Here is a 26,972-nt window from a genome sequence, read left to right as displayed (position 1 = left end):
GATGGGACACAGTCTCAGTGTACACTGTTGGTCTCTCTCTTTTCCTGTGTGGCATCTTTGGCAGCTGTGCCTTTATCATTTTGACCCTCTACATTATGTTACCTGACACCATCGCTTCTGACATGGCAACATGATGCAAGAGAAGCTTGATCTTTGAATCCAGCATTCCTAAATTTGAATCCTGATTTACCATTGATTCTCATCTCACCCTTTAGTTAGGTCACTTAACCTCCCTACTAGGCTGCTCTGCCAGGAAATTAAGGCTGGTAACACCTAGAGATATTGTGACAATCAATCAATAAGTGTTTGTAAAGTCACTGGTAAACAACAAGCACCAAGTGCCAAGTCTAATTTAAACAGATATGGTTTATAATCTTCCCATTTTCTTTGCAAGAACTTTAATAGGACACAAACATTAACCTTCTGATCTGGAAAAAAAATCTCTACTGATATTATAGACTGGTGTTGGCAGCAGACCTCTAACTTGAAATACGATGTCCTCACTGACATCACTAAATTTCCCATGGATTAGCTGAAAGTGATACTTCAGGTCTCATGGGAAAACTGTATTGCAGAGGGAAATAACAGTGAGGGGAAAAAAACAAATAGTTTTCTGGACTGTAATTCTTAGTCTTCTTTCATTCAGAGCTGAAACAGAATACCACTAGACTTTCTAAAATGAAAGATTTATTGTTTTACATGGAATATTTAACGGATATTATGAAATAGTTGATAATATGCACTAACATAAGCAGGAGCCTTCAAATTTTACAGAGGTAACAGTGGGACTGAAGTTTCTAGTATCTGCTAACCAGTGAACATACACATACCTTAACAAGCTTGACTGTTGGCCCCTACACGTTCATATACAATGTCAACTGGATTTATAGGATAGGCCTAAAGCAAGATTTTTGGAAATGGTGATGAAACACCTTCATCTTCAAGATATTTATGATTCACAACAACCTCAAAACAGCAGACTTCTTCAGGACTTCAGAAGCCTTAACACTGGCTTTGTTTCTCTATTACAACTAAGTACTTCAAAGCCAAGAGGACAACTGAGCTGTGCTCACAGGGGGACTGTGCACTAAGCCAGTCCGGTACCTGCTACCCCTTGGCAACACCAGCCCACAACTGCTTCTAGCTCCCTCCCACCAGTGCCCACAGCACTGCTTGCCAGTGAGCTAACAAATGCCCTAAAAAACCAGATATTTCCTGGCATACCCCATCGCAGCTGGTGCTGTACTGTTCCTCTGATGGACCGTAGGCATGCTGCTTCTCATTGTCGTATCTAACCGCTTACCAGTCACAATCTCAAGTCCCTTGTTACTTCATTTATATAGCTGCAGCAGAGCTCTTATTTTGAGGCTTTCCAGCCATTGTTTGAGAACATAAGAGCAGCTCCGAGGCTTAAGGGAACACTTGCAGATACAGAAAACAGGAAGGATAGGGAAGAATCTGCAAAAACAAGGTGTCAGCTGGCTCACAACTGAAAGGCTGCTGTAAAGTATAGCATCTCTACTACCCACACTCTTAATAAAGGGGGCCTAATTAATGGCACCTTGTCATCTTACTAGGTTTCTCATAGCAATGGCTGGCCTTATGAAAACACCACTAAGTGCACAATTAGGTAAAAAGATGCAAACTTACTACAGAAACATTTCTTTACCAAAACCACCGCAAATACATTTTATAAAAACAAAACAAACACCACATTGAACATTATTTATAAGTAAGATAAAGAACTATTAAAGCAGCAGCGACCTCACTGCACCAGCCACGGGGCAGGGCAGGCTGCCCGGGCCTCCCCCGGCAGCTCGTCGCCGGGGAACCCCCGCACATGGATCCCGCCGCCGCCCCGCACGGCGCCTCCACCCGCTCTCCGGCACCGCAGGCCCCCCCGCCGCCCCTCCCCATTGGAGTTTCCACACTATTTTAACTCCCTCGCACCCCAGGGTCACCGCCCCGCCGCCTTTGTTACCGAGAAACGCCCCGAGCGGCCGTTAGCAAAGGCCGCCCGGGTCCTGCCCTGACGCCGCGGCAGCTCACCGAGCCGAGCCGCCCCCCCCGCCAGCACCGCCGCCCCGGGAGCGAGCGGGGAAACCGAGGCAGTAACCCCCTGCCGAGCCGCCCCCCGCACGGCGGCCGCCACTCCCCGGGAACCTGCCCGGGGAGCGCCGCGCCGCTAGCCTGAGGGGAAAGTTTGGCGGGAAGCCCGGCCTGCCGCCTGCCCCCTGCCCTGCCTCAGCGCGGCCGTGCCGGCGACGAGCCCGTGCCGCCCCGGCAGGCAGGGCCCCGAGCGGCGGTCGCGGTGGGAGGGGGGGCTGATGGCGGCGGCGCAGGGCTGCGGCCGCCGGAGCGAGCGAGGGGCGGGGCAGAGAGACCCTGTGGCTGCCATGGCCGCCTCCCCCTCCCCGCAGCCTCCCTTAAATACTATGGGGCGGCCGTAGCTGCGGCGGGCGCCGCTGCCGAGCGCACCATGCGGGCTGTCATCGCCTTAGCCGCGGCGCTGGGCAGCCTGCTGCTCGGCGGCTGCCTCCTGCGCCTGGGCGGCCAGCAGCCCCTCCGCGCCAGGTAGGGCGGCCGGGGGGCCTCGCCCGCTGTGGTGGGGCTGCGGTGCGGGAGAGCCTGGAGCCGGCTGGGGAAGAAGGAGCGGGACGTGCCGAGCCCCTCGCCGCCCTCCGCCGGGAGAGGGGCGCGGCGGAGCCCGGCGCGGTGCCCCCCCCCGGCGCAGGCTGGGCTCGGCTCGGTTGTTGGCGGCGTGTGAACGATTCGTGGGGAGGAGACCGGCGCCGCTCCCGCCTGGTGATATTTAATCACTGGTTTTGACAACTTTGTTTTCCCGTCTTGCTTGCCAGGGGCTGGGAGGAGGACGCAGGAGTAGCTACTGTCACGCCGAAAGTGGTGCGAGCCCTCAGGTCCCCCTAACGTCCCTTCCTCAGACCGAGAACAGGTACGGGCTGCCCGCCTTCAGTTACTGGTAGTGTGGGTCCGTGTGGAAGGGTCTACAGAAGCAGAAATTTGCCTTCGCTCCAATTCATTCTTCCTTTTGTTTTGGCAGCTTAATCAGAGAGAGCGTTAGAGACTTACTAGACTGAGAAAATGAAAATTCACTTTAACTGTAATAAATTATTTGCTCATAGGCCGTCTTAATGACAGCTGTCACTCTGCCGTTGGTTTTGAGCCCAATAAAATGTTGCGTAGAGCAGTTTTGTTGACGTACAATGCAAAAAGTGCTTGCTGAATGGCATGTTCCAGGTATCTTTTATTCTTCTTTCCAGGAAGGTGGAGCTGGAGCTGGGTAACATTGTTACCATTTTTGTAATGTGTATTTAGTTAAAAATACAGATTTCTCCTTTAAAATCCATAGGATGAAGGCGAGACATATGAAGCCTTTTTCATGTTGTGTAGCATCTTACTTCGTGGGAGCCCTTTTGCTTGATCCCGTGTCTTGACCTTTTAGATCAGTGTAGATCTTTGCTTTACAGCCTCTTATTTTATACTGTGAAGTTTAATGTGAAAATAGTTGGTAAAATTAGCTGTGAAACAAGTCATGTCTTATGTGCAGGCTTCAATATTAACGACTGTGTTTTCGTGCTCTTGAGTCTTCACACACTGTAGGAAAACTAGTAGTGCAGAAGAGGGTGGTGTAATCCACACATGAGATATTACTATGTAAGAAGTAGTTTGCAAATATTTTTGCTATTCTTTTTTACTTTGTATGGCCTCATTAACAATGCAGTTCCAATGATTATTATATGTTAATATATATTATGGCCAAAAACACATGATAAAAATTGGACAGAACTTGGGAATTGGGTCTTTAATGGGAACTGTGATGTCCTGGTTATATTGAAGTCAATGGTGACAATGCAGTTAACCTTACTGAGGCCGCCATCCACCCAATCTAGCTGAATTTGAGGTTGAAACAACATGCTCTCCCTAAGTGAAAGCAAGTGACGTTAGTTGTAGTAGCCATTGCAGTGTACCCTAACCGTACATTTCTTATGCCTTTCTGATGACAGACCCTTGTGCTCCCTGTCTCAAAATTTAGAACTTTCACAAGCCGTAAGTTTATAACAGCTTTCAAAATTAGAGTGGAACAAAAGGAACAGGAACATTTGCAGAATTCTAACTGCTGTTGTGTGCTTCTAGCCTGCTTCTCTTTCCTGTGCTCATTTTTTCCCTTTCTGCCTTTTTTTCCTTCTTTTCCACTCCTTACAGTTTATTGGTTTTGCAGTATGTACTCTGTTCTGTTCTTCTTTGGTTTTTATAGCTGTCACTCCATTCTCCTCTCCACTCTGTTTTGTGTTATGTCAGTGGTTCCCCCCCGCCCCATCTTCTCATACTCTTCCTTTTCCCTGCTAGTTTCTGAGCTGCAGTCTCCTTCCACTCAGCTCTGTGCTAAACCATGGAGTCAAATTGACTAGAAATGCTGGCAGAGAGCACTTTAGAGAACAGAATCTAGCTACTTCCCATCTTCTGTTAGTACACTCACGACTGGAGCAAAGAAAGTGGAAGCAACACGTACCGAAGAGGGCTGAAAATCCATGGCATGTATGGGTCAGTTTTTAATCTCTGTAATAAGGCAAGTGAGCATGAGATTTTAAATACATGTTTTTCCTTAATCTGCTTGGAGGATTTTGGCACCAATTTGGAGCTAGTTTTGATCAACCTGAAATTGTATTTCTTCGTGACTAAGTGACTGCAAAAGTGTGACAAGTAAATTATTCATCAAAGAAAGTTTCATTTCACTCTAGCTCCTATAACCGCAGTATCTTTGGAGGGATGGCTTGCTGGCTGAATCCAAGAGGGGATGTTCTTTCTCACCTGAGTGACTACGCTCAGTAAGCTGGCCTTTCAGGAGTTTGTGGTGCATGTTTGGCGTATGAGGAAGGAGAGAGAGCTGCTGGACTGACCAGGAGCTGTTACTTAATCCAGAGAGCAGCTGGACTCGGCAGGGAGCCATGCTGGAGGGGTTTGATCCAGGCAGCAGCTGGACTGGGCCTGGCTGAGGGCCATGCTGGAGAGATTTGATCCAGAGAGCATCTGGACTCATTCAGGACATTGAGAGCAATTCCTCAGTGATGGAGATGGATGGTCTGGTCAATAGGAATTAGATTCCAGTTTGCAGTGGGGTTTTGCTGCAGTATCCATGAGTATAGCAAAAGTACAGAAGAGTCGCTCGTTGAAATAGATTGTACAGGGGTTAGTGAATTTTTGAATCAATTGAGGCTACATTAGTATGTTGATGCATAAAACTAGGAACAATCTATTGGTGCAGACTTCCCGAAGTATGGTTCTCCTGAAGTACCCTGATGGTTTGAATAGCATTGCTGTGTTGCTGACAGCAATGTCCTTTCCTGCGTAAGAGTAAGAGGATGTGCATGGATGTGAGGTTAGACTCTAATCGCTTCATCAGTTTGATGCGTTTTTCTGGAAAGTTAAGCTTTTCTTACCAACTTTGGTGGGAGGATCCAGGAAAGGAAAAAGAAAAAAAACTGGGCACTATCCTTCTTGAACTCTAAGCATAAGTGATCTGGACAATCCCCAGAATCGCAAGCTAATCTTTCTTCTTATCATGATTTCCTTTGTTGTTGGAGGCATATTTGTAACCAGACATCTCCTGAAGAATCTCTAAGGCCCTATTATTCTGTTGCCTCGCAATATTGAAAGCTAATCTGTTCTTTTACTTTGAGTAATTCTTTTGAAAGGATGAAACTGAAGCATGAAAGGATGAAAAGCAGAGGATTGGTTCAGACTGTCATAGATATTTAGGCAGCTATTATGCACAGCAATGTTTAATTAGATGGTGACCAGGCACCTAAAGTTCTCTGAAGATCTGCATCTTAGTAAATAACCTTGAAGATGCGATTTGTCTCTTACAGGATGTTTCTTACCACTTTTTCTTGTTAAGTGTTAGATAACTCCAACAATGTGACTGCCTCTGCAGTGTGACTTCCAGTTTTTGTCTTGGGTTTACTTCACAGCCTACTGTGCCTGTTAGTAGGGTTTCTTACTTAAAAAAAGGCCATTGTGAGTAAGATTTCTCTAGTAGTCCCCAAATTTATTCATGGAACCAGTATCATTTACACTGCAATACCATGGTTCTCTGGCAAATCCTCATGTCTATGCCTCATACCATCCTCTCAGTTTTTAAGCTGTGACTGCAAGTACAGCTTAAACTTGCTTAAGCCAACAGTACAACCAAAAGAAGTAGTCTTGCACTTGTCCCACCTTTAGACACTTGGTCCTCCCTCCCTCCCCAACTGTGTTTGTGCCAGCATATTTGTTTGTGTAGTCACAGCATTAACAGCAAAATGGAGGGCTCAGTACTGCTAGTGCTTATCAGGGGAAGGTGACAATAATAAGACGAGCTAGGTAGTCTTTTCTTTGTTATGAGGCCCAGGGTGTGCTATGTTAAGCCTGGGCAGCAATTCTAGCTCCTTTTGTACTGCCCAGGAATATATAGCAGATAAAGAATGCCAGCTCCTACAAGGGAAGTGAAAATAGTTTTCTCAAGCACTATTTATATATACTTTATATACAAGTAATAACAAGGCAGCAGTACCCTGAAGCTTTGAACTGACTTGACAGCTTGAACTGACCACCACTACTCTGTTACTCTGTTTGTGTCGCCAATTTTAAGGCATTCACTTACTATTTCCCTAACTTACTCTCTGTCTCTGCAGGTCCAAGGCAAGCACAGTGTAGAGACTGTTGGGGTACTTGAACAGTGTAAGGAAGTGATTGAGGAGCTATGAAATGAAGAAGTTAGTATTAATACAGTGTTCCATAGTGTTGGTTTCTCCAATCCCTCTCTCAGCAGCACATCTTTATGCAGGCCTAGGGAATAAACAACTATACTTAATTAACTATGCTACAGAGACCTGTACATTCTGTCTCCTGTCAAAATATTGCATTCTGGCAGGCAGAAGGGGAAGAAGAGACAGGCTATTACCACGATTATGAACAGTAGCTTAGTATATTCAACAAATAATTTGCTACAGTTTAGATTAGTCAGCACTGGTGGCCGCTTCACTAATTTTACTGCTCTCTTAGTATTTTTTCCCTTCATTCCCAAGTGATGCATGCAGACATATTTTAGGGGCACATTTCTAACACATGCCTCATGTATTAGTTCTGTCTAAATGAATAGATGTTCAGTTGAAAGCTGCTGCCAGGACACATTTATGTTCTGACAGTGGTGAAAGGTTTCCCAGCCTCTTTCTGTTTACTTGGTCCAAGTGAAACTGCTCTGTCATTCTGTCTAACGTAGTATTGTAACATCATTTTAGTGTAAGTACCTTATTCTTTTCACTTTACCCACCATGAGACTCTGAATGTTGCTTGTCATGTCACCTGTCATACAGTTTATGGATTTTATAAATAAAAAGTATCTGATGTTATGTATAACTCTGGTGAATGCACTGGAAGGTCTTCGAAATAATTTCAAAATGCAGCTTGTCTTAAAGACCTGATTTAGCATTCCTTAGATAAGCAAAACCTCTATGGGAACTTGAACAAGGATAGTAGGATCAGTCTCTTTCACAGTTACTGTGATGAATGTTACAAGACAAATTCTTACTCCTATGGTTTGATAAAGCCATTTTTACAGTCCATTTCACCAAGCATTAAAGTTGTGTATTGCCTTATTAATCAAGGTGTTGTGAACCTTAAAAACATCGCTATATTCTTATCATCTGATTCATTTGAAATAGCGTCAAAGATAGCACTTAAGAGCATGCTTCCTAGGGAAGTATGGATTACGGGTTTTTAATAGTATTCAACTAATAGACTATGAGATTCAAATATAAATTAGTCTCTTCAAGGGACAGATTAAGACAGAAGGTATTCACAATATGGATAGTGTTGTTCAGTGCCACTTTGATAGAAGGATATAAATGTGCAGTTTTGCGTGCAGAAGTTACCCTTTTTAGCTGGAGATGCTCAGCTGGAACAGGGTTCAGAGGTCCTGTGCTGCTTCAGGCAGACAAGAGCAGGAAGCCATAGAAAAAGTGCAACAACTAGTTCTGCTGGGCACGGAGTGAATAAAGCCAATGAGTGGGATTTTTCCTTATGTTCAGTGTGGACTTGCTGAAATTAGGGGTGAAATTCTTGTTGCTTTCAGTGCTGCCAGACAGTCCAGTTCTGAGCTCTTTTGAAAATCTCACCCCACATTCTTTCAGTTGTTTCCAGCTGATTTTGTGGGAATTCTGGAGGACTGGCTTTTCAGTCCTGGGCATATCTTTATGTTATGGCATAATTCACAGCACTATATTTCCTTTTTCCATCTGCTTTTTCTTCCCCCCCCTGCCTCCCATCCTTTTTTCATCCATCTTATGTCCATCCATTTTCCTACTCGGATAACTGTTTGGGGTTGAGTTTGGTTTTGTTTTTAAAGGGCTTCCTTTTCTTCCCCTCCCTGTACCACTGCTCCCCCAGAACTCCATGTTAACTGAGGTACCTGTGTGTCCAGTGATTCCCTGCACTAAGGCTCCCTGTAGTCTCAGGACTGAATGCTACAGGTGCAGCAAAAGGGGCCGTGGACTTTCCATATATTTTCTCTATTTCTTATTCTAAAGGTGGGTGCAATCCTTGTCTTAAAGAATTTTACAGTTTAAGGAACTGCTCTCTTCCTGAGAGCAAGATATAGAATAACAACATGCTGATAAATATGGCACATGGTCTTAATCTACTGTGGATTTATTAAAGTACAGATGGTGTACTTTCTGAGTTCCTAGAATTACCATAGGAAGTATGTGGTCCTCAAGCTGTTCGTATATGATTTAAAAAAACCCTGTTATTCAGATCTTGGCCAGAGAGGTTGGCTTTGAGAATGTCTAAACCCTAAGGGAAATGCAGCAGAAATTTTCCTGTTTCATCAGTTTTATGAGTTCAACCCAACAGAAGATAACATGGTTTCCACTTCAAGCTCTCATCTAGCTTAAGAGTTTGCAAAATTAGTTGAATGTAGCCTGATATCTGCGTTGTTAGGCATGTTATCTGATTTCATTGCAGAAGTTTTACTGCAGTTCTAAATATTGAACAAAGACTGCCATCCACTAGGTCAGGTAAATTAATTTAGTGATAAATGTTGCCTAGCATAATTGTCCTAAGTGATCAGAAATCTAATCTGAGTCTGATGTCTGCACAACTCCGCAATGAATAATGCAGTAGAAGTCTGGACTGCCCCTTGCACACCCCCTTTATCTGAATGCAAAAATCTTTCACTCATGTGAAGCAGAGGCCACTCTGACAGTGAAACAGAAATTCAGAAATTTAACTTTTACTAGAATGAGTCATTGTTTTGCATGTCTTGCAGATAAATTGGGGTTTTTTTAATCTTTGTGCACCACATAAAGAGTGTTGAGTAAATTTTGTGTGGAAAAAGCCACAGAAGAAGCATTTTAGTGATCTATCTTGTGCCTGCATAAGAATTCGGATTAAAATTCCTGTCTGGTTTTCCCCATAGTTGTGCCATTTTTACCAATCTTTATATGTATCATGGAAAGGGAAGGAAAGACTCCTTATTCCTTTTTTCTCCTCTTGATGGCTGTAAAAGTGATTGTCAGGATTTAATGACAAAACAGAACAGGGATATATTTTGCTCATTCTTTTTTATCTGACTTCTTCCTTTTGAATTTTTCAAGTCTTGAAAATGTGTGCATAAAAAGCAATTACGTATTAAAAAATGAGGCAACTTGCTTCAGTTCATCTTAATACTATGAATTTAAAAAGACTAAAAGCCTGTTGAGTAAAGCTTGTATTTGGTTGAGAGACTATTTATTCACTGCCGCACTGATCTCAGGACATAAATTAATAGGAAGCTGTAAGGACCTTGTAATGATTCTCTGCACAGAGTTGAAACCTACTTGTGAAAGAATGTTGGTTCTCCGACAATGTCTGCAAACGCACCGTGCAGCGAGCTGATCAAACCTAACTGCCTGCTCTGACTTGGTCTTCCTGGCAGGCTTCATGTGTTAAAGAAGGTCTCCTCTGGCCAGCTGTGGCTCGGAAGGGCTGGGGCCACTTCTCAAATCAGCATCCAGCATCTTGATTTTTAGTTGTAATGAAAGACTTATTTGCAGCAGTAACATGCACTTCGCTTATGATATCAATAGTTCTTTTTTTAAGGTGCTGTTTATACAGCTAAGCTTTGCCTGTAGCCGTTTCTCTTACTTTAAGCTGCAGCTGCAGAAGAATCATTTGAGCTTACTAAGTTAAAGAAGCAAGAGAGAGGAAACATGATTTAGTGCTAAATAAATTTGTTTGGGAACTGGTGAGGGTTCTTTTGTGAAAGGGCCCACCTGGCTCTTCGGTGTAGACAGAACCATTCAGACCAAGCTGCAATAAACCTGTGTGTGTAAATGGTGTAGGCAGAATATTTGCTGGCACTTACTGTGGAAGATCTGCCGAGTTGTTTGCTCTGAACTGTGTGCTCTGAGAGCCTTCTGCCCGCACATTTGTATGTCACTCCTTGAAAAAGAATTAGATAAGGAGCTGTATGCAAAATCAGCCAAGGAGCTCTCATTAGGTAGTGCCAGCTGTTACTATCTATTAAAGTCACTGGAGAACTGAACAGACAGAGTTTTATGTTGTGTTGTCTTACCATTGCCCTCAACAAGGGGCATGCAGACTGCATACTTCCTTAGGGGCACTGAGTGTATACTGGGAAGAAGTTCCTGATGGTGGAAAGAAAGGGGGAGGGGGCTGATCTCTCTCCTCTGCAGCCTGCATCCTGGGTGAATTGCTCCTACGGAGTGACTGATTCACTAGAAAATTGTTGGGCAATGGAAAGAGAAGGAAAGGCACTTTGTTCCTTTTCCTCCCGTCATAGCTATGAACGTGCCAGTCAGTTCAGTAGCAAAATAAACAAGCATTTATTCTGCTCTTTCTTCTTCAGTCAGTCGTCTTCTCATTTGAATTGTTTAAGATTTTAGTTGTTTAAGAAGAGAAGGCTCAGGGGGGACCTTATTAATACCTAAAGGGAGGGTGCAAAGAGGATGGAGCCGGGTTCTTCTTAGTGGTGCCCAGTGACAGGACCAGAGGCAATGGGCACCAACTGAAACACAGGAGGTTCGCTCTGAACATCAGGAAACACTTTTTCACTGTGAGGGTGACTGAGCACTGGCACAGGTTGTCCACAGAGGTTGTGGAGTCTCCACCCTTGGAGATATTCAAAAGCCATCTGAACGCAGTCCTGGGCAACTGGCTCTAGATGGCCCAGCTTGAGCAGTGCATTGGACCAGATGACCTCCAGAGGTGCCTTCCAACCCTAGCCACTCTGTGATTCTGTGACTTGGAATGGCATCTTTCCCCAGTAAGAGCTTCAAAATCAGCTTGTCAGAAATCTTGTTGATAAGTAGTCTCCGTGTTTTAACAGGTGAAGGCAATGGAGTTTTGGTCCTTGTTAGTAACAGGAATGATGGTTCAGAAGCAGAGCGTATTATGTACAAAGCAGGAAGGCCCTTTCTCTTTGTGTATGAGTGCCTCTGTACAGAAATGGCTCAGTTGTTCTGTGTTTCTAAGAACAGCACAGGTTTTGTTCACTGCTGCAGCTCACACCCAGGAGTGAATGACACAGCATCTGTCTTCTGTATTTCTAGTTCTGGTTTGGACCAATAGGTCGCAGCGTTCAAGTGCTCCATAAGTAGTGAATCAGTGGAAAGAACCCAAAAGGAATGGGGAGGGGGAGAGGGGAAGATGGTGAGGAGAAAGGAAAATAAAAATGCTGGGGGAAAAAAACTTCATGACAAATGACAACACGCACAGCAGAAGGTTGATAACAGAAGAGGGTGTTTGTATGAGATTGAACCTAGATACAGGGTGAGCTGAGGTGAATGGAATAAGACCTTGGTATCTCAGTCATTTACTAATTTACAGCTCAATCTTCTACCAGGACTGCCAGAGCAATAGGACCACACAGGAGTTTGGTGAAAATAAGACAACAGGAATTAAAGATCACTGTCTGGCACTTGCCTTGGTTCCTTTTACAAATATTTATTCTCACTGCGTAAATAAAGAATAAACAAGAGAGGAAGTATTAAGCTCGAGTCAATAAGTTTAGGTCCAAGTAGAAAGATCCACTTCACCTGTGGTGTTTCCTGTACGTATTATATTGGCTCTGAATATTGCATTTCATCAACAACTTTAGGAAATCACATCTGCTAAATAGTTTACTGGTGAATATTTTAAATATCTTCAAAACATAATGTTCAAGAGGCTTCCCATTTCATTTCTTTTTTTTTAATTACATTTTCTGATTACAGTGGAAAGCAGAAAATATAATTCAGACTATGAAATAGGGTTACTTTAAAGAACCAAATATTTTACAGTCACTAGCAGCAAACTCTCCTTTTATACAAGAGCTTCACAATAGAAGTCTATAAGATTTCTTTGGCAGTGTTTTCAGCTAAATCAACGGTTACTAATCTTATTGTCACAGCAAAGTAAATGTGACAGCATTGTCAGAATATGTTCTCTCTTTTAAAGTTTGTTGCTTTTTCTCCCCCCCCCCTCCCCCAACAGAACAACTGTTAATAAAAATGGAATTTACCAGTTTGAACAGGCTTCAAAATGTAAGGCAATTCAGGACAACATTTTGTCATCATCTATCAAGAAGAAAAGGTAGGTGTTTGCTGTGCTTTTTGCTTTGTTTGTTTTAAATACAAGAGTAAAAGATTTTACGTAATTCGCGATGATATTAATGTGGAGCTGTACAGCAGGAAACTGAAATTGTTGAACCAATGGTTGCCTGCATTTTTTCTTTCACATGAATTAGATTTATTCGAGGTTGGATTTTATTTTTTTTTATTTTCACAATGTAAGTCAACAAGATTTCTCCTTGCCAGTTAGCAACATTTTATTCCAAGATATTCACAAAAAGGTTGAACAGAATCTGTGAGGTATAATTTAATTCTTGAGTGTCTTTTTCCTGATTGGTGAACACTCTTGCTATGAGCAACCTCAGTTAATGGATTCTTTTCAGCATATTCACTAGAGTAAGTATGGAAATATACTAGTATAAAACTTGCTAATTAATTGCACTCATTATAATAACTAGTCCACAGGGAACTAATAATTCAATTTAAGATACATTGAAAAAACACCCCAAATTAATTTTGGGTTTCAACTTGCTGTTCTGCCTTTTCCTGACATGGAAAAAAAATCTTTGATATCGGCCCTGCTCAAATTCCTTGCCAATTTCTAAAGTGAAAATGGAAGAAGCAGCCCATTGCTTTTGACATGTAACATTTTGCCTATATGGATGCACCAATAAATAAAACATTGTAAATAAGAAAGGCTTCCCATTAGGACTGAGTTCCAGCTTAAAATTAATTATGTGCCATGGTGTCTTTAAAATTGGAAGCTTCCCCCCCCCTCCCCCCTCCATTTGTGAAGAGAAGAGAAATGGAATGAGAAACAAAAGCTCCGCTAAAAATAATTATGTGCCTTTTCCCATTCAAAAGGCTGAAGAAGTTGAAGGTTTTCTTAACACACAAACAACACTAAATCATGATTTTAAAACTTCTCCTGTCTTTTCTGCCCCCTCCTCACTTTCTCATTGCATTTTAAGATCTTTCATCTGTTTTTAAGTCATCATATTCCTAGCATTCTGTCTTTACTCTTTTAATTCTTTCTTTTTTTTCTCCTCTGTAACCTCTTCTCCCACCAATATTCCACCTCATCAGCAACACTATCATTGAAGTTTTTACTCTTTTGAAACTGGTAGACCACTGTTACTGATGTGGTGCTAGTGAGAGCTGCAACAGAGACTGGCAAACAGAGGCCAAAGAATACAGTTCACTGAAAAATTGAGTGGTTAACACCAAGAGAAGGACAACTAGTCACTGTATTGCCCCCAAAATCCAGTTATAGCAATATAAATGCTGTTATTTATCCCGTGTATTACAAAGTTGTACAGGCTGCAGCAATGCAGACGTGCTCTTCATATCTAGAATGTTTTTGGAGCTGAGATTGTAGGAGAAACTTTACGAAGTGTGAGACCTTTATTCTGTGGCAAAAGAGAAAGGACCTGCACCATTTAACAAGGCAGAAGATGAATTGGGCAGGTAGGAAGAGAAACTGATGCTTGGAACAAAGGAGCAAGGGATTCCTTTGTGCCATGAATATTGCAACTCATTGCCCTTCACTGAGAGGAGCTGCAGGGATCTTTGTTGCTTTTTCAAGGTGTGACCCACGAGCATGGTATATAAATGCTTTATATTGCAGTTCTAGACTTTCAGGGACATTCTGGACACTCTTGCCTCTTAAGTTGGCAGAAAGGGAAAAAAATTACTAGTTTAAAGCTTGTCAAATGATTTGATGGTAAAAAATGCTACGTAAGTGGTAAGTTATTATTATAGTAGGTATGTGCTGGTGGTGATAAAGAGCCTGAAATGCTGAGTTTTGCTAGCAGTTTTCCATTTTTATTCCAGAGCAAGCCCTGTGCACACTCTCCTGAGGGCTTTAAAAACCGATAGTTGTTTTGGTGGTATTAAAGTGTCCAAAGGCAAAAGGGTTCCTCATTTTCTCTTGCATTTCCTGCTGTTGTTTTTCTTTTTGTTTCTTTCTTGAACATAAGCTGCCAAGTAGGAATATCTCCTTTTTTCACTCCTGCTGCTCAATTTTCCTTCTAATTCAAATAGCTTTTTTTCAAGTAGGTGTTTAGTTTTAGCAAGTAACCAGTGGGGCTGCATCTGTCTCTCTGTTCTGACATTTTACCTATTGTCTCCCTACTATCTCAACACTTCTGTCCTTGCTGTTGTCCTTTAGATATCTGCCAAAAATTAGAAGATACTTACACTTTGTCAGTGCCTCGACTGTGCATAGTAATTCCACCTTAGCCACTGCAGTTAATGTAGAAGGTCACTGCGTACCTGACAAGTACTATAGGCAAAAAAAAAACTTTCCAGCTGTTATTTGTCAGCAAGGCTCATACAGTATAAGCGAGTTTCCTACAATAGCAAGTTATTATAATAGTTGTGGTGCAGGTGGCAGACAAAAACAGGATGAAACATGTTCCATTCACTATTCTCAGCACTGTAATTATTGTCTTGTCCACGTATTTTTATAGTTTAATTTACCTGAGCTTTTTTATCTTAATAATAAAACCCTTTTAGCATCAATGAATATGTGCTGTAAGCTCCTGGGTGCCAGTGGAAATATATGTATTGTCCCAGCTCTTTAAAACGGAACAGTGGAGAAGAGGACTGTCTGGGTTACAGCAGAACCATGAAATGATATTCTAATGGCCTTCTGGACTGATTCCATTGGAGGAGTGAGTCCCCAAGGCTCCTTTAAAGCAGGATATGCTAAAATAGGCTTTCTGAGAGGAAAACAAAGCTTTCTGGGCAGTAAACCCAGCTGCAGCAAATCCCAGAGCTTCACTTGGAGTCTTTAAAAAAATTAATCTATGGGAATATTGTCTGTATTCAAGTAGAGTTCGTTTCATGGAAGCCTTATATTGGTGTGAGCAGATGTGGCGGCCGCCTTGCAGAGCTGCCGCAGTCGGGCGCTCCTGTCCCCCAGGACATGCTGCTGGGATGTCTCTGCTGCTTGCAGCACTGTGCCAGCGCTGGCAAAGATGAGTTCTGACAGTCTGTAGTGTCTTTGTAAGTCACAAGAGGAGCAAAACTGGATGCATAGGGCGAGCAGAGGTGTTGTGCTGCCTTGTAAAGACCTGCAGGTGGTGCTTTTCTGGATGAGCTGGTGAGCTTAGACACCTCTGAGCAAGAGTGATTCCATCCAGTAGACAGCAGTGAAAAGGCAGCAATGTTCTTGCATTGTAATTGGTGTTTTTACCCTAGGTGCAGCTTCTGTTACGTGTATAAGAAGGTCCTTTACAGTTTCTGACAGTGAGTGCCCGTGTTTCTCATGAGGCCTCAGAACTAGCATTATGGATGATGCTTTGATTTTTCTCCTTACCAAATGTTTCCCTGTAACTTGCTAATAACTTGTCAGTCCATGCAATTTCTTTCTGAGCTGATGGTAATTTTTCTTTTCATTTCTGACTCTGATCTTCATCTTATCAATGTCTTTAGGCTAGAATTTGCTTTTTCTATATTTTTTCTCCTGGATAATGGTAGCCTAAGTAACTCTTCATGCCCTGTTATCCTATTAATTTTTGGAATTTTTCCATAAGTCCCAGCATCTAAGAGTTATTTATTGTTTAGCCTTAAGGAATAAAACTAGATGAGTGATTCAACATCAGCATAGGCTATTTCAGTCCTGTGCTTCTATCCCATCCTCCCCCCACACGCACTCCCTGTCCTGCCCTGTGCTGGTACTGACACTTGTCTGACTCCATGGTGAGCCAATTTAGGTAGCAGCTTCAGCAAGAAAGTAGTTCCATTTCCTCTGGCTGCAGTTCCAAGGCTGCTAATACAACATACCAGCAGGCAGCTGCCAAAATAGGAAGGCCTTGTTCACTGTTTCTCCGCTCCCATCACTCCTTGCTTATACTGGCTGTGGTGTTCAATGGAATCTTTCCTGATCTGGTTTAACACACTAAAGAAGAAGAAAATGTATTTGCATACTTTTTTCCTTCTGGGTTATTTTTTGCCATGGTAGTAAATTAAAGTGGCCCATGAAGGCATTTGACAAGTGCAAAAGCTGGCAAAAACAAAGCAGAGGTGGAGTCAGGTAAGTACCAGCAGTGGCACAAAGGAGAGAACAGATTCGGAGTTGGACTGGAAGGAGGAAGAATGTACTGCACCAGGTCAGATCAGCTACAGCTGCAATGAAACTAGTTTCACTCTTCTCGTGCTTCTGCCCATTCATTCCTGCTCTCTTGAGTTGTGCAAGGGCTCCGTAAAATCAGTTTAGTCACAATCATCTAGTTCCTTTAAGAGTTTGCTAAGTCTGGAGAATGAAAATCGTACGTGTTGTCACAGGTGCAAACTTGAGCCAAAGACGAGTTCTAATACAGTATTCCTCTTAAAAGTTTCATTTCTTTCTCCATGTGGAAATGGGACACGATTTTTCTCAGGGGTAGATAAACAAGTTAACTTTAGCAGTTGCAGTACTTTTATGAAGCAAACAAAAAAAGAGAACTGTTTTTTCAAATGTTTATCATAAAGCTGTGGTAATAAAAGCATGTTGAACACAGAGAGAGAAGGAAGCTTTTGGGTTGTTGACCTCTGCTGCTGCAAGCCACCACAGCCTTTTTAATATTCCTTTTTATCAATTCTCATGCTCCATTTAAAAACAAGTGAAGTTTCTTGCCATCCCAACTCTTGTAAAACTGCTCAAAATACACACTTCTAAGTTCCAGCTTAAATAAACTCATGATCATTTGGTTTTGGGCCAACGCTAAGCCATTTTTGCTAAAATAATACAAGGTATATCTTTTCTGGAGGCATGAGTTCCATAGAATTTGTAGTCATGGCATCCATATCATCCCTTCTTCCCATCCCCCAGTCCTCCTTATGAGTCAGAGTCACTGTTTTTAAAAAAACTATATTAGGATCCAAGCACAAATGGGAGAAGTATTAACATTGAACCTATAAGGGAAGAAATGTCTCCATTCTTTTGACTTATATGTTCTGAAGTATTTCACATATGGACAAATTTAAATCTCTTGAAAAGGTTTAAAAGGAGCAGAAAGCTCTTTGGTTACATGTACCAACGTAACCAAGGTGCTGGTTGATGTAAAACAACAGATTGTTTTATTTAAGAGATAATTTGAAGGAAAACTTACATCTGTAAATATTGGTCTGTGGTCTTAGATGACTGAATTGAGCTTTGAGGACTCTATAAGGTAAATGAAAGAAAAGACATAAGAAGTGTAATGTTTCATCTTAGCTTGCAAGAGCCACATTTCAAAACATTTTTTAAGTTTAAAACACCAAGTACAAGAAAGAAGTTTTTTGTATTATTTTGGACTTTTGCATTTGAGATGATTTCTAATGACTTCAAGATGTTTATGGTCAAATATTTAAGTTTGAAACCAGTGTACTTTAAAAAGTTTCTGAAAAGAAAAGTTCATTAGGACATCGCTATTAAGAAGAGATGTTTAATAGGTCATGCTAATTAAATGAGGATAGTACTGTTACAAATTACAAAAATAAAATAGGTCATTGAGTTCTAAAAGCAATCTATTATATATGCACCATGCACATTATTATTAATACATGCATCATTTGAATGTTTTAGAGACTGTTTCTAAATATGCATACATATATATTCTAGTGTTTGATGTTGTTGCCTTTTTTAGATATTCAGAGGATTATTATCTTCACATAGTCACAAAACTGCAGAACTGCACCTGGATAAGGAGACCAGAAGAATCTACAAAATTCAGGTAATTTTCATTGTCTCATTTAGAAAAAACTGTTTACCCTAGATTTGTCTAACAAGCCATAAATTTAAATCTTCCCTTTTGAAAAGATAATTTTGTATTGCTTTTAGACTGCATTTGTAGCTATACGTTTCTATTAATCTTTTGATGCTGGTGCTCTTCTTGTTTATTTGAATTGAACTGTCAAACTAAGTAAGATAAAAGAACTACACAAATGAAGTAGTTTAACCTATCTCCACTATAATGAATAGTTAACTAACTTAAGTGGAATGGATTAAAATATTCCTGACACAAAACCTACAGTATTAAAAAAAAAAATCAGTAATGTGATTTTGTCCATCTGAACTGGCACTCTGGTAAAAGACTGTGTAATGAAGCAGTGTATTTCTTACCCCAAGACTATTGCTTCTATTACAGAAGTGCCCAAGGCACTCATTAGGTTTGATGCTGCATATCATGGCCCCTGAGCATGTCAGCACGTGATTACATCTGTCCTTGTTCAGGGTGGCACATAAGTACATGCTCAGTAGGCACAGCGATCCCTGAAAAGCTTCCACTCTCATTTGGAAATGCATCATGCTGGTTTTAGAGAACAGCTTCGCTGTGCCAACCCTGTTTTCTCCAGGGAGAAATACTCTCTTGAATGACATTATTACATGGATCAGAATTAAAGATTCTGTCATGATCATTAAAAATAAATAAACTGACCTACCTTCCAACTCTTTGGAGTTAACTAGCATTGAAAACTTAATATCCACACGCTCAGCATGATACTCGTGGAAGAAGTAGTTGGGGAGGGGGGGTAAAGCTTTTTGTGCAACATAAATTGCTGTGTTTGCTGTGTATCATAACTAATGGTGTTTCCCAAACCTGAGGCAGGAGAATACACAGAGTTAAGGTTTAAGAAACTTTCAATTAACTCAGGCAGGCTTTAGCTGTGCACAGAGATATCAGAGCATGATAAGGAGCTATAGAAGCAGCCCATTCTGTTTCAGAACAGGCAGCTGTCTTGTACAGAGTTGACAAGAGGTGAGGCTGCTCTCATCTGCTCTTTACCCTGCTACATTTAGGCTTCTTGTTTTCCAATCTTTTTTTTAACTTCTCTTCCTTCCGAACAGACCAGCCGCCACTTACCAGCAATTTGCCACCTCTGCTGTGCTAGGTGTATGAGTCAGTGGCAGAGTAACCACTCCTTGTTCTAGCTTGACTTCTTCATTTATTGCTTCTGCAATCTCCCTTCCACTGGACCAACTTCTTCTGCATCCTCTAGGCCTATGGGAATCAAACATGACACCCTCTATCTAAACCATCATGTGAGACTGTTGGACTTTAAGTACAAGATGGTTACTGTTCCTCTTGCTGTCTTTGCCTTCCAGCAAGGAGTTTGGGTCATAAGTAGTCAAGGTGGGTTATACAACCAATGATCAGACTGGAAATATTCAAAAGTGAAAACTGTGGGGTGCATTAAGCCACCTAGAAAATGTGGACTGTGTGTACATTGAGGTAAGCTTGCTAGCTTTAACTTAGCTCAAATACCAAGCGAAAAAAATCTTTTGAAACCCATGGTTCAGCACAGGCTGGACAAACTCTTGTTACTTAATCGACATTCAAGGGCTTTGCTGTTATGCTTTCATTGCTTTTTAACATCCAAACTAGCTAGAGTATTAGCTAGTTCATATGTACGCAACCCATACTGCAGTTCTGATGACAGTACTGAATATTCTTCTGTCCCTATGAAATTTGATCTGCTTTCATATCATCCAAAAATTCCATTGATATGACCAAGGACTGGTACTTCGGTTTAGGGCATTGCGGATGATTATTTTATGAAAGATGTGTGCTTCTGTGTCCTGGTTTCAGCTAGGACAGAGTTAATTTTCTTCCTAGTAGCTGGTATAGTGCTGTGTTTTGGATTTAGTAGGAAAAGAATGTTGATAACACACTGATGGTTTTAGTTGTTGCTAAGTAGTGTTTATACTAAGTCAAGGATTTTTCAGCTTCTCATGCCCGGCCAGCAAGAAGGCTGGAGGGGGCACAAGAAGCTGGGAGGGGACACCATCAGGACAGCTGACCCAAACTGGCCAAAGAGCTATTCCATACCATATGACATCATGCCCAGTATATAAACTGGGGGAGCTGGCTGGGAGGGGCGGATTACAGCTCGGGAACTAACTGGGCATCGGTCAACGAGTGGTGAGCAATTGCATTGTGCACCACTTGCTTTGTATAGTTTAACTCTTTTAGTATTACTATTGTCATATTATTATTATCATTATCATTGTTTTTCATTCCTTTCTGTCCTATTAAACTGTCTTTATCTCAACTCACGAGGTTTTTTTTCCTGATTCTCTCCCCCATCCCAGGGGTGGGGGGAACAGTGAGCGAGCGGCTGCGTGGTGCTTAGTTGCCAGCTGGGGTTAAACCACGACATAAGTCTTTTCTTTCTTTTTCCATTCTCTCATACTCCTCTTCTCTCTGTTGTTTTCTGGAAATAGAATATTAAAATTTTACAGTTGTCCTTGATCCCAGACCATACTGGAGACTTTCAAGGCTCTCAGCAGTTGGTCAATAGAGGCTTAAAAAAAAAAATTTAAAAAAGAGAAAAACAAATTCAGTATAAAGTTCACTGACTGAATCTGTGTACACTCCGTGCTTACAGCACTCCCAAACTTATTTATCAGACTTAAGCACAAGAGCCTGGAACTAGCTTTGCAAGGACACTCTAGCTGAGAAATGATGCATTGACAGAGCTCTATAGGGAACAAAGCTTCTAGAAATGTGGTGAAATAAATGAATTAATAATCCCTTGGCAGTACATCTTTTCTTTTTTCTAACTTTGCCTAGTGTCAGTAATGCATAATAATTGTGTAATACAAATATTATTCAGTTCTAAAAATCTCATTAAGTAGGTAGATAAACACACCCATTTTGCAGAAGAGGAAATTAATCTCAGAGGGGCTGTGCAGCAGGAATTGGGTAATACAGCTAGGCACCTTCAGGAGGAGAGCTTGAAGCTGCCTGTGTCATATTATTCACCTGCAAGTGCCACCAGAAGTCTGCCTGCTGACTAGACTGCAGAGAAGCTGCTTGACTTCTTTCCTTGTTTGCCCATCTGTTAAATGGAGTGAACACTTACATGCTTCTCAGGCGTGGTGTCAATTGTATGACATCTCTGTATTATCCTGAAATTCTGAAGAACAAGCATGCATATTTATAAGGGATTTAATGTCTTATGCTTCAGGGCATAAACTAACCTCTAATTAATAAGGTTCAAAAGCAGCTTCCCATGGGGTAGTGAGTTTCTCAGAGAAGCTTTCTTGTGTTTTCCTTTGCAGCTTTTGCTGTTGGCTACCATCATACTGGTAGTGGAGTGAAGGAATATGTGATCTGAGCCAGTAACTCTTATGTTCCTAGAAGACAGCACTGCGTGCCAATGAGTACACATCAATTCTCTTTGTAAGCTGCACTCCCAGCTGATCCAGGCCAAATAAAAGAATATGAATTAGAAGTGCAATGCAGGAAAAAAATACTTGTCTTTGTATTTGGCAAAAGGGTTACAGCTGACAGCCATGCATGGCACAAACCACAGTGTTTTTGCCAACCCATTGTACAAAAAGGAGAGTGCAGGATTCCAGGTTGACCCTCTACTACCTAGCTCAGCTTTGCCATGCAGCTGTGCAAACTGTGTCCATTTGTTGTCAGGGAGCTGCCCTTTTCCTTTTCCAAATGGCTTCCTCTAATGCTGCTCTGCTGTGCAGGCTCACATGCACTTGGCTAGATTGCTATCTGGCAGCGGTCAGTGGTTCTTGACAGCTACATGATGTTTACCCATGCGTTTCTCAAAATCAGGAAGAATCATGAGGTAAGTACAAGCCATGATGTTCTCTTTAATACCTCCCATATCCACAGTCACTCTTCTGTGGTTGTTTTTTGTCCAGCCTCTGTCAGGGAACCACTCTCCTGGCCCTTCACTTATTTCAGTATCTGTAATGCTGACATCAGCACTGCCAGATTTAGGCTGCTCTCAGAGGAGCGAGTGCAAGCACGTGGTTCATTGCTCTTGCAATCTAGTTAAGATTTATTGTGCCCCACAGTAGTGTTTGTCAGCCATTGCTAAAGAGGTTTTATCTAACTTCACAGTAGAAGCTAGCCAAGGTGATGTACCTACACCAGAAGTGGTGTAAATGGCATCCTACTAACAGTGATTTAGGGAAAGTCATCTCCAACGTTTACTGCTGCTGACATATAGAGAACTGTTTAAGTATTTTTTATTCAGACCTTTCCTTTATGAAATTCAGCTGTGCTTCTCTTGTTCTTTTTTTATTTCTCTTGTTCTTTTGGTTCTACAATCATCTAGCATCTCCACATTATCCCTTTGTTTCTAAGCCCACCTGAATTCTTCCTCCCTTTTCAGATTTACATCAGCTCTAACTTGTTTTAGACAAAGCAAGTCCTCGGATTTCTTGGTTATAAGAGAGGACTGGTAGAAACTTGTAAAGGGAGGGGAAATAATCTCGCAGCTGCCTGGCAGCATCATTCTTAAAGCTCCAGAAAAAAGCTGTGCTGGGTAGCTTCCTCTGCAAAGGCTCTTCTAGCTACAGTCAGTAGAGTCTCAGGTTCCCTAGGTAACCTGAATATTAATTATTATGTTAGTATTCTTCAAAGGTTTTCCACTTAAAAGAAATGTTTCATTAGTGCAACAAATTACAGAGCCCAATTGGGTGCAAGCTGTAATTGTTTTTTACACCTCTACATCTCTTTCCTTTACAGACTTTTAAGCTTGATTTATTCTCATTTGGGCTATACACCCATGGTGGCAAATAATCTGCAGGTTTTCCAAATAGTTGCAACTCCTGTTTTTGCTGGAAGCTAATAGCTAAAACAACCCTCACAATGACTTGGGGGCGAGGAGAGGGAGGATGTGGAGAAAGGCTTAGCAGATGCTGTGTTTCAGAGAAGCCTCTGGGCATTGTATTTCTGGGCTATCTCTCTGAGCTTGGAGCCTGGCAAAGCAATGCAACACTTCTTCAGGAGTGGTATCATACTGGAATAGCTCTGTGTGAGCTGTGGATACTGGGACGCCTCCACATGGAAATACCATTCCTGACAAACCTTATTTGCATCTCATAATGAAGGGAGAAGAAAATTCCTAGGTGTAAAATACAGTTTTGAAACCCCTGATGTTACACTGCAGTTTAGCTGGCACACTGCTCCACCCCACCAAAATATTTGTAATTTTTTTAAAAAGAAAAAATTACTACTTTAAAAAAAAGAACCCTGGGTCTTGAAAAGAATAGTTAAAAGATCAACTGATTTTCCTAGTCCTGTAATTTCCCCTCCTGCTTTTTATTCCACTTGACCTTTATTACCCTTTCTCCACTTTAATATCTCTTCTGAAAAGTGTGTGTTAAACATACCTGCAGATTATAAAATCCCACTCCTTCTTGAAAAGATTAATTTGTAGTGTGCTACACTCGAACATATGTAACAGTATTGCTTAACACATCTGTGTACTGCAATGAACCACAGTTGAAACACAAATAAAATACCCTGCAAGGTCAATTTATGCTTACATAAGCTCACACCATCACATAATCAATAGCTTTCCCAACACTAAACAGATCAATAGTTCCACTGTACTCTCTGATATCTTCCATTCCAGTATACATGAAAATACGCAGAACTCTGAGATTATGGTGTAATTTAAGAGTACATTTGCTGCATAGGTTTAATAGATCATATGTAAAATCAGGAGTATATATTCAGAGACATATTTCTATTTCAGAAGAGAAAAAGACTGGGTGGAGAGATAGTAATTGGTGACAGTTTGGAGAAATGGTTGAATCTTTTAATTGCTCTACAGATCATATACTTTCCGAAAGGTTGGAGAATTCCTATAAGAGGAACCTGATTTTGGCTCAGACTGAGTTAATTATGTTTTCATGGCAGACTCTTTAAATAGTCTTTGGTTTGAAAATTTTATTATATTTTTTACATGTTCAGCCTTGATTTCAGATTCAACCCTGTTGGCTTTCATTGTCTTAGACATTTATGATGTTACTTCGTTTATAGACAGTTCAAGGGCTGCCAGTGTAGCATTCCCCTTCAACACGTTCTGTTTCAGATATCAGATTTAACCACTCTTTTCTAAAAGATTGGAATATGTCATAATATGCCTCATTGCACTTTGATGCTATTGACTTGGATTGACAAGAGCCTGGAGAAACCCATATCATTGTCTAGAGCCCCCAGTGCAGTACAATAAGATAATTGCTTGCTCATTATAAAATATTACAGCAGTGGACATAGATAAAAGGTAGTCTCGCTGCCTGTAGTTGCACCCTTGAAATTTTGCTGTTATATAGTGGAATTTTTTGTGGGTTCTTCTCTGTACTGTCACAACAGTCTCTTCAATATGAAACCTCAAAGTCTTTGTTGTCTTCATATGTACAGTACAATAGCTTACATGAACTAATGATTACAAATACCCAAGCTAGGTGAACTATGAAAACAAGCTATTAGGCAAGCATAGACTTTTTCTGGTTATTAGTAACCCACAGAGTTTTGTCGCTTGGAATACTTTGCCCTTTATTCAAATGATATTACAAACTGTGCTGTGAAATACACTTACCATCAGGCTTACAGGAGTTGCAGCTTTAAATATTTGCTAGTCTTACTTTGTGTTTTGTTATCTCTTTTATGTTGTGATGTTTATGTGTGTTGGGTAACTGAAGATCCACAAAGAGATATGCCTGTGTGAGCATTGCTGGTGTGGATAATGTGCAAATGCTTTATAACAGGACTGATATGATACTTTTGCAAACAAACATTCGCTTCTACAGATGTTTGTAAAAGGTGACTTAGAATCAAATGGACTTAAACCATTACTGAAAGAAGTTTGGCCAGATATCTATTAAAAATCTCCAGTTGTTGAAATTCTGCACCTTGCCTTGGCAACCTGTTTCAGTGTGCTTCCTAATACTGAACTTAGGCTTTCTTTAGTGCAAATTAAGATGATTTTCCTCACCCTCCCCACCATGGCCATAGAGGACAGTTGAGCATCTACTATCTAGAACAATGTTTTGCATATTTTGGTATTTCTGCAGTGTCCATCCCCATCCACTTTTCACCTCCTCCCACCTCAATTTAGTCCAATGTATAATGACAGGGAAATATTTCACACTGTCCTCAGCAATGAAGAATGCCCTCTGGCCCCAGGTCTACAGGCACTGGTGTCACGCTGACATGTAGTCTACACAAAAGAAATCCTATTAAGTTCACACAGTTTTGTCAGATTCTGCAGGCTCACGACCCCCTGGGGGTACTGCAACCCCTTGAGGATCATGGTTAACTGTGTTGGCCCAGTGGTCCCGCTGTAGGCTGGGGCAGACAATTCCAGTGGTATACTCTCTTTCCTGTATCCCAGAGTACAAGGCTGTGTAAAGTTTTTGTGCAGAAGCAAGTGCCTTTTCACACCAGATATGTATCTGAATAAAATATTTTTTAAAATATAGAACAAAATGACTTTAGCTAAGCGTTTCTAATGAAAGAAGGTGTTCTGAATAAAAACCATCCTAGTTACTGCAGGAGGATGAATTAAAGGTCCTCCTGCTGCTTGTATCAGTAGTTTGGAGGAGTAGGGAGTTTTTAAACTCTGCAGAAGCTGTTTGCATAAAGACAAATTTCACCCTTATTATAGATTCTTCCCAAAGGGTAGTGCTGCCTTTTAGACCAGCTGAGAAACTCTGCTAGCCCTTGACTAACGATTGACTGCTTTAGTCCTTATGGCTGGTTCAAATTGAGTTGTTGGAAGATGTTGAGACATTTGCAGTCTCTTCAGGATGTATGCGCACCGTGTCTTGTCAGCAGGCTGAACCAGCTAAAATGCATATATTCATATTAGTGCAGAACCAAGCTGAGCTAATTAATTTTGCTGCTAGGGGGGTTACAACAGTTCAGGTTGAGCTTCTTAGCTACAGAGCTACTACAGGAGCTGCAAAGAAACTACATCAGCATGTTTAGATCCTGCAGATACTGACTTCCACTAAATACAGTGGAGTATCCATGTGAAGTGTTTGTGTTATGCAGAGGGGTTTGGAAACATGTACAATCAAGGCAGCAGTCCTCTATTACTGTCCACAGTTCAGTGTGGACTAACTGCATAGCAACTGGTGTGGTGGGTTGACCCTGGCTGGATGCCAGGTGCCCACCAAAGCCACTCTATCACTCCCCCTCCTCAACTGGACAGGGGAGAGGAAATAAAACGAAAGGCTCGTGGGTCAAGATAAGGACAGGGAGATCGCTCACCAGTTACCTTCACGGGCAAACCAGACTCAACTTGGGGAAAAATTAGTTTAATTTATTACTAGTCAAATCAGAGCAGGATAATGAGAAATAAAACCAAATCTTAAAACACCTTCCCTCCACCTCTCCCTTCTTCCCAGGCTTAACTTTACTCCTTATTTTCTCTACCTCCTCCCCCCCTGAGCAGCGCAGGGGGACGGGGAATGGGGGTTTGGGTCAGTTCATCACACGTCATTTCTGCCGCTCCTTCCTCCTCAGGGGGAGGACTCCTCACACTCTTCCCCTGCTCCAGCGTGGGGTCCCTCCCATGGGAGACAGTCCTCCACGAACTTCTCCAACATGAGTCCTTCCCATGGGCTGCAGT

The 26,972-nt window shown here is 41.6% G+C and overlaps 1 protein-coding gene across 1 annotated transcript in view; it reads left to right on the top strand.

The window, feature by feature from the left end:
- Window positions 1-2,479: 2,479 nt before the first annotated feature.
- The window catches only part of ST8SIA6 (ST8 alpha-N-acetyl-neuraminide alpha-2,8-sialyltransferase 6), a 42,059-nt gene continuing 17,566 nt past the window's right edge, over window positions 2,480-26,972 (top strand). Inside the window, 5 exon segments of the mRNA XM_050892171.1 lie at window positions 2,480-2,574; window positions 2,859-2,917; window positions 2,920-2,953; window positions 12,532-12,630; window positions 18,221-18,307. Of these exon segments, the coding sequence (XP_050748128.1) occupies window positions 2,480-2,574; window positions 2,859-2,917; window positions 2,920-2,953; window positions 12,532-12,630; window positions 18,221-18,307 (374 nt within the window).

The sequence above is a fragment of the Gymnogyps californianus genome, chromosome 2, assembly GCF_018139145.2.
Source record: "Gymnogyps californianus isolate 813 chromosome 2, ASM1813914v2, whole genome shotgun sequence".
NCBI lineage: Eukaryota > Metazoa > Chordata > Aves > Accipitriformes > Cathartidae > Gymnogyps > Gymnogyps californianus.
This window is presented reverse-complemented; position numbering and strand designations above follow the sequence as displayed.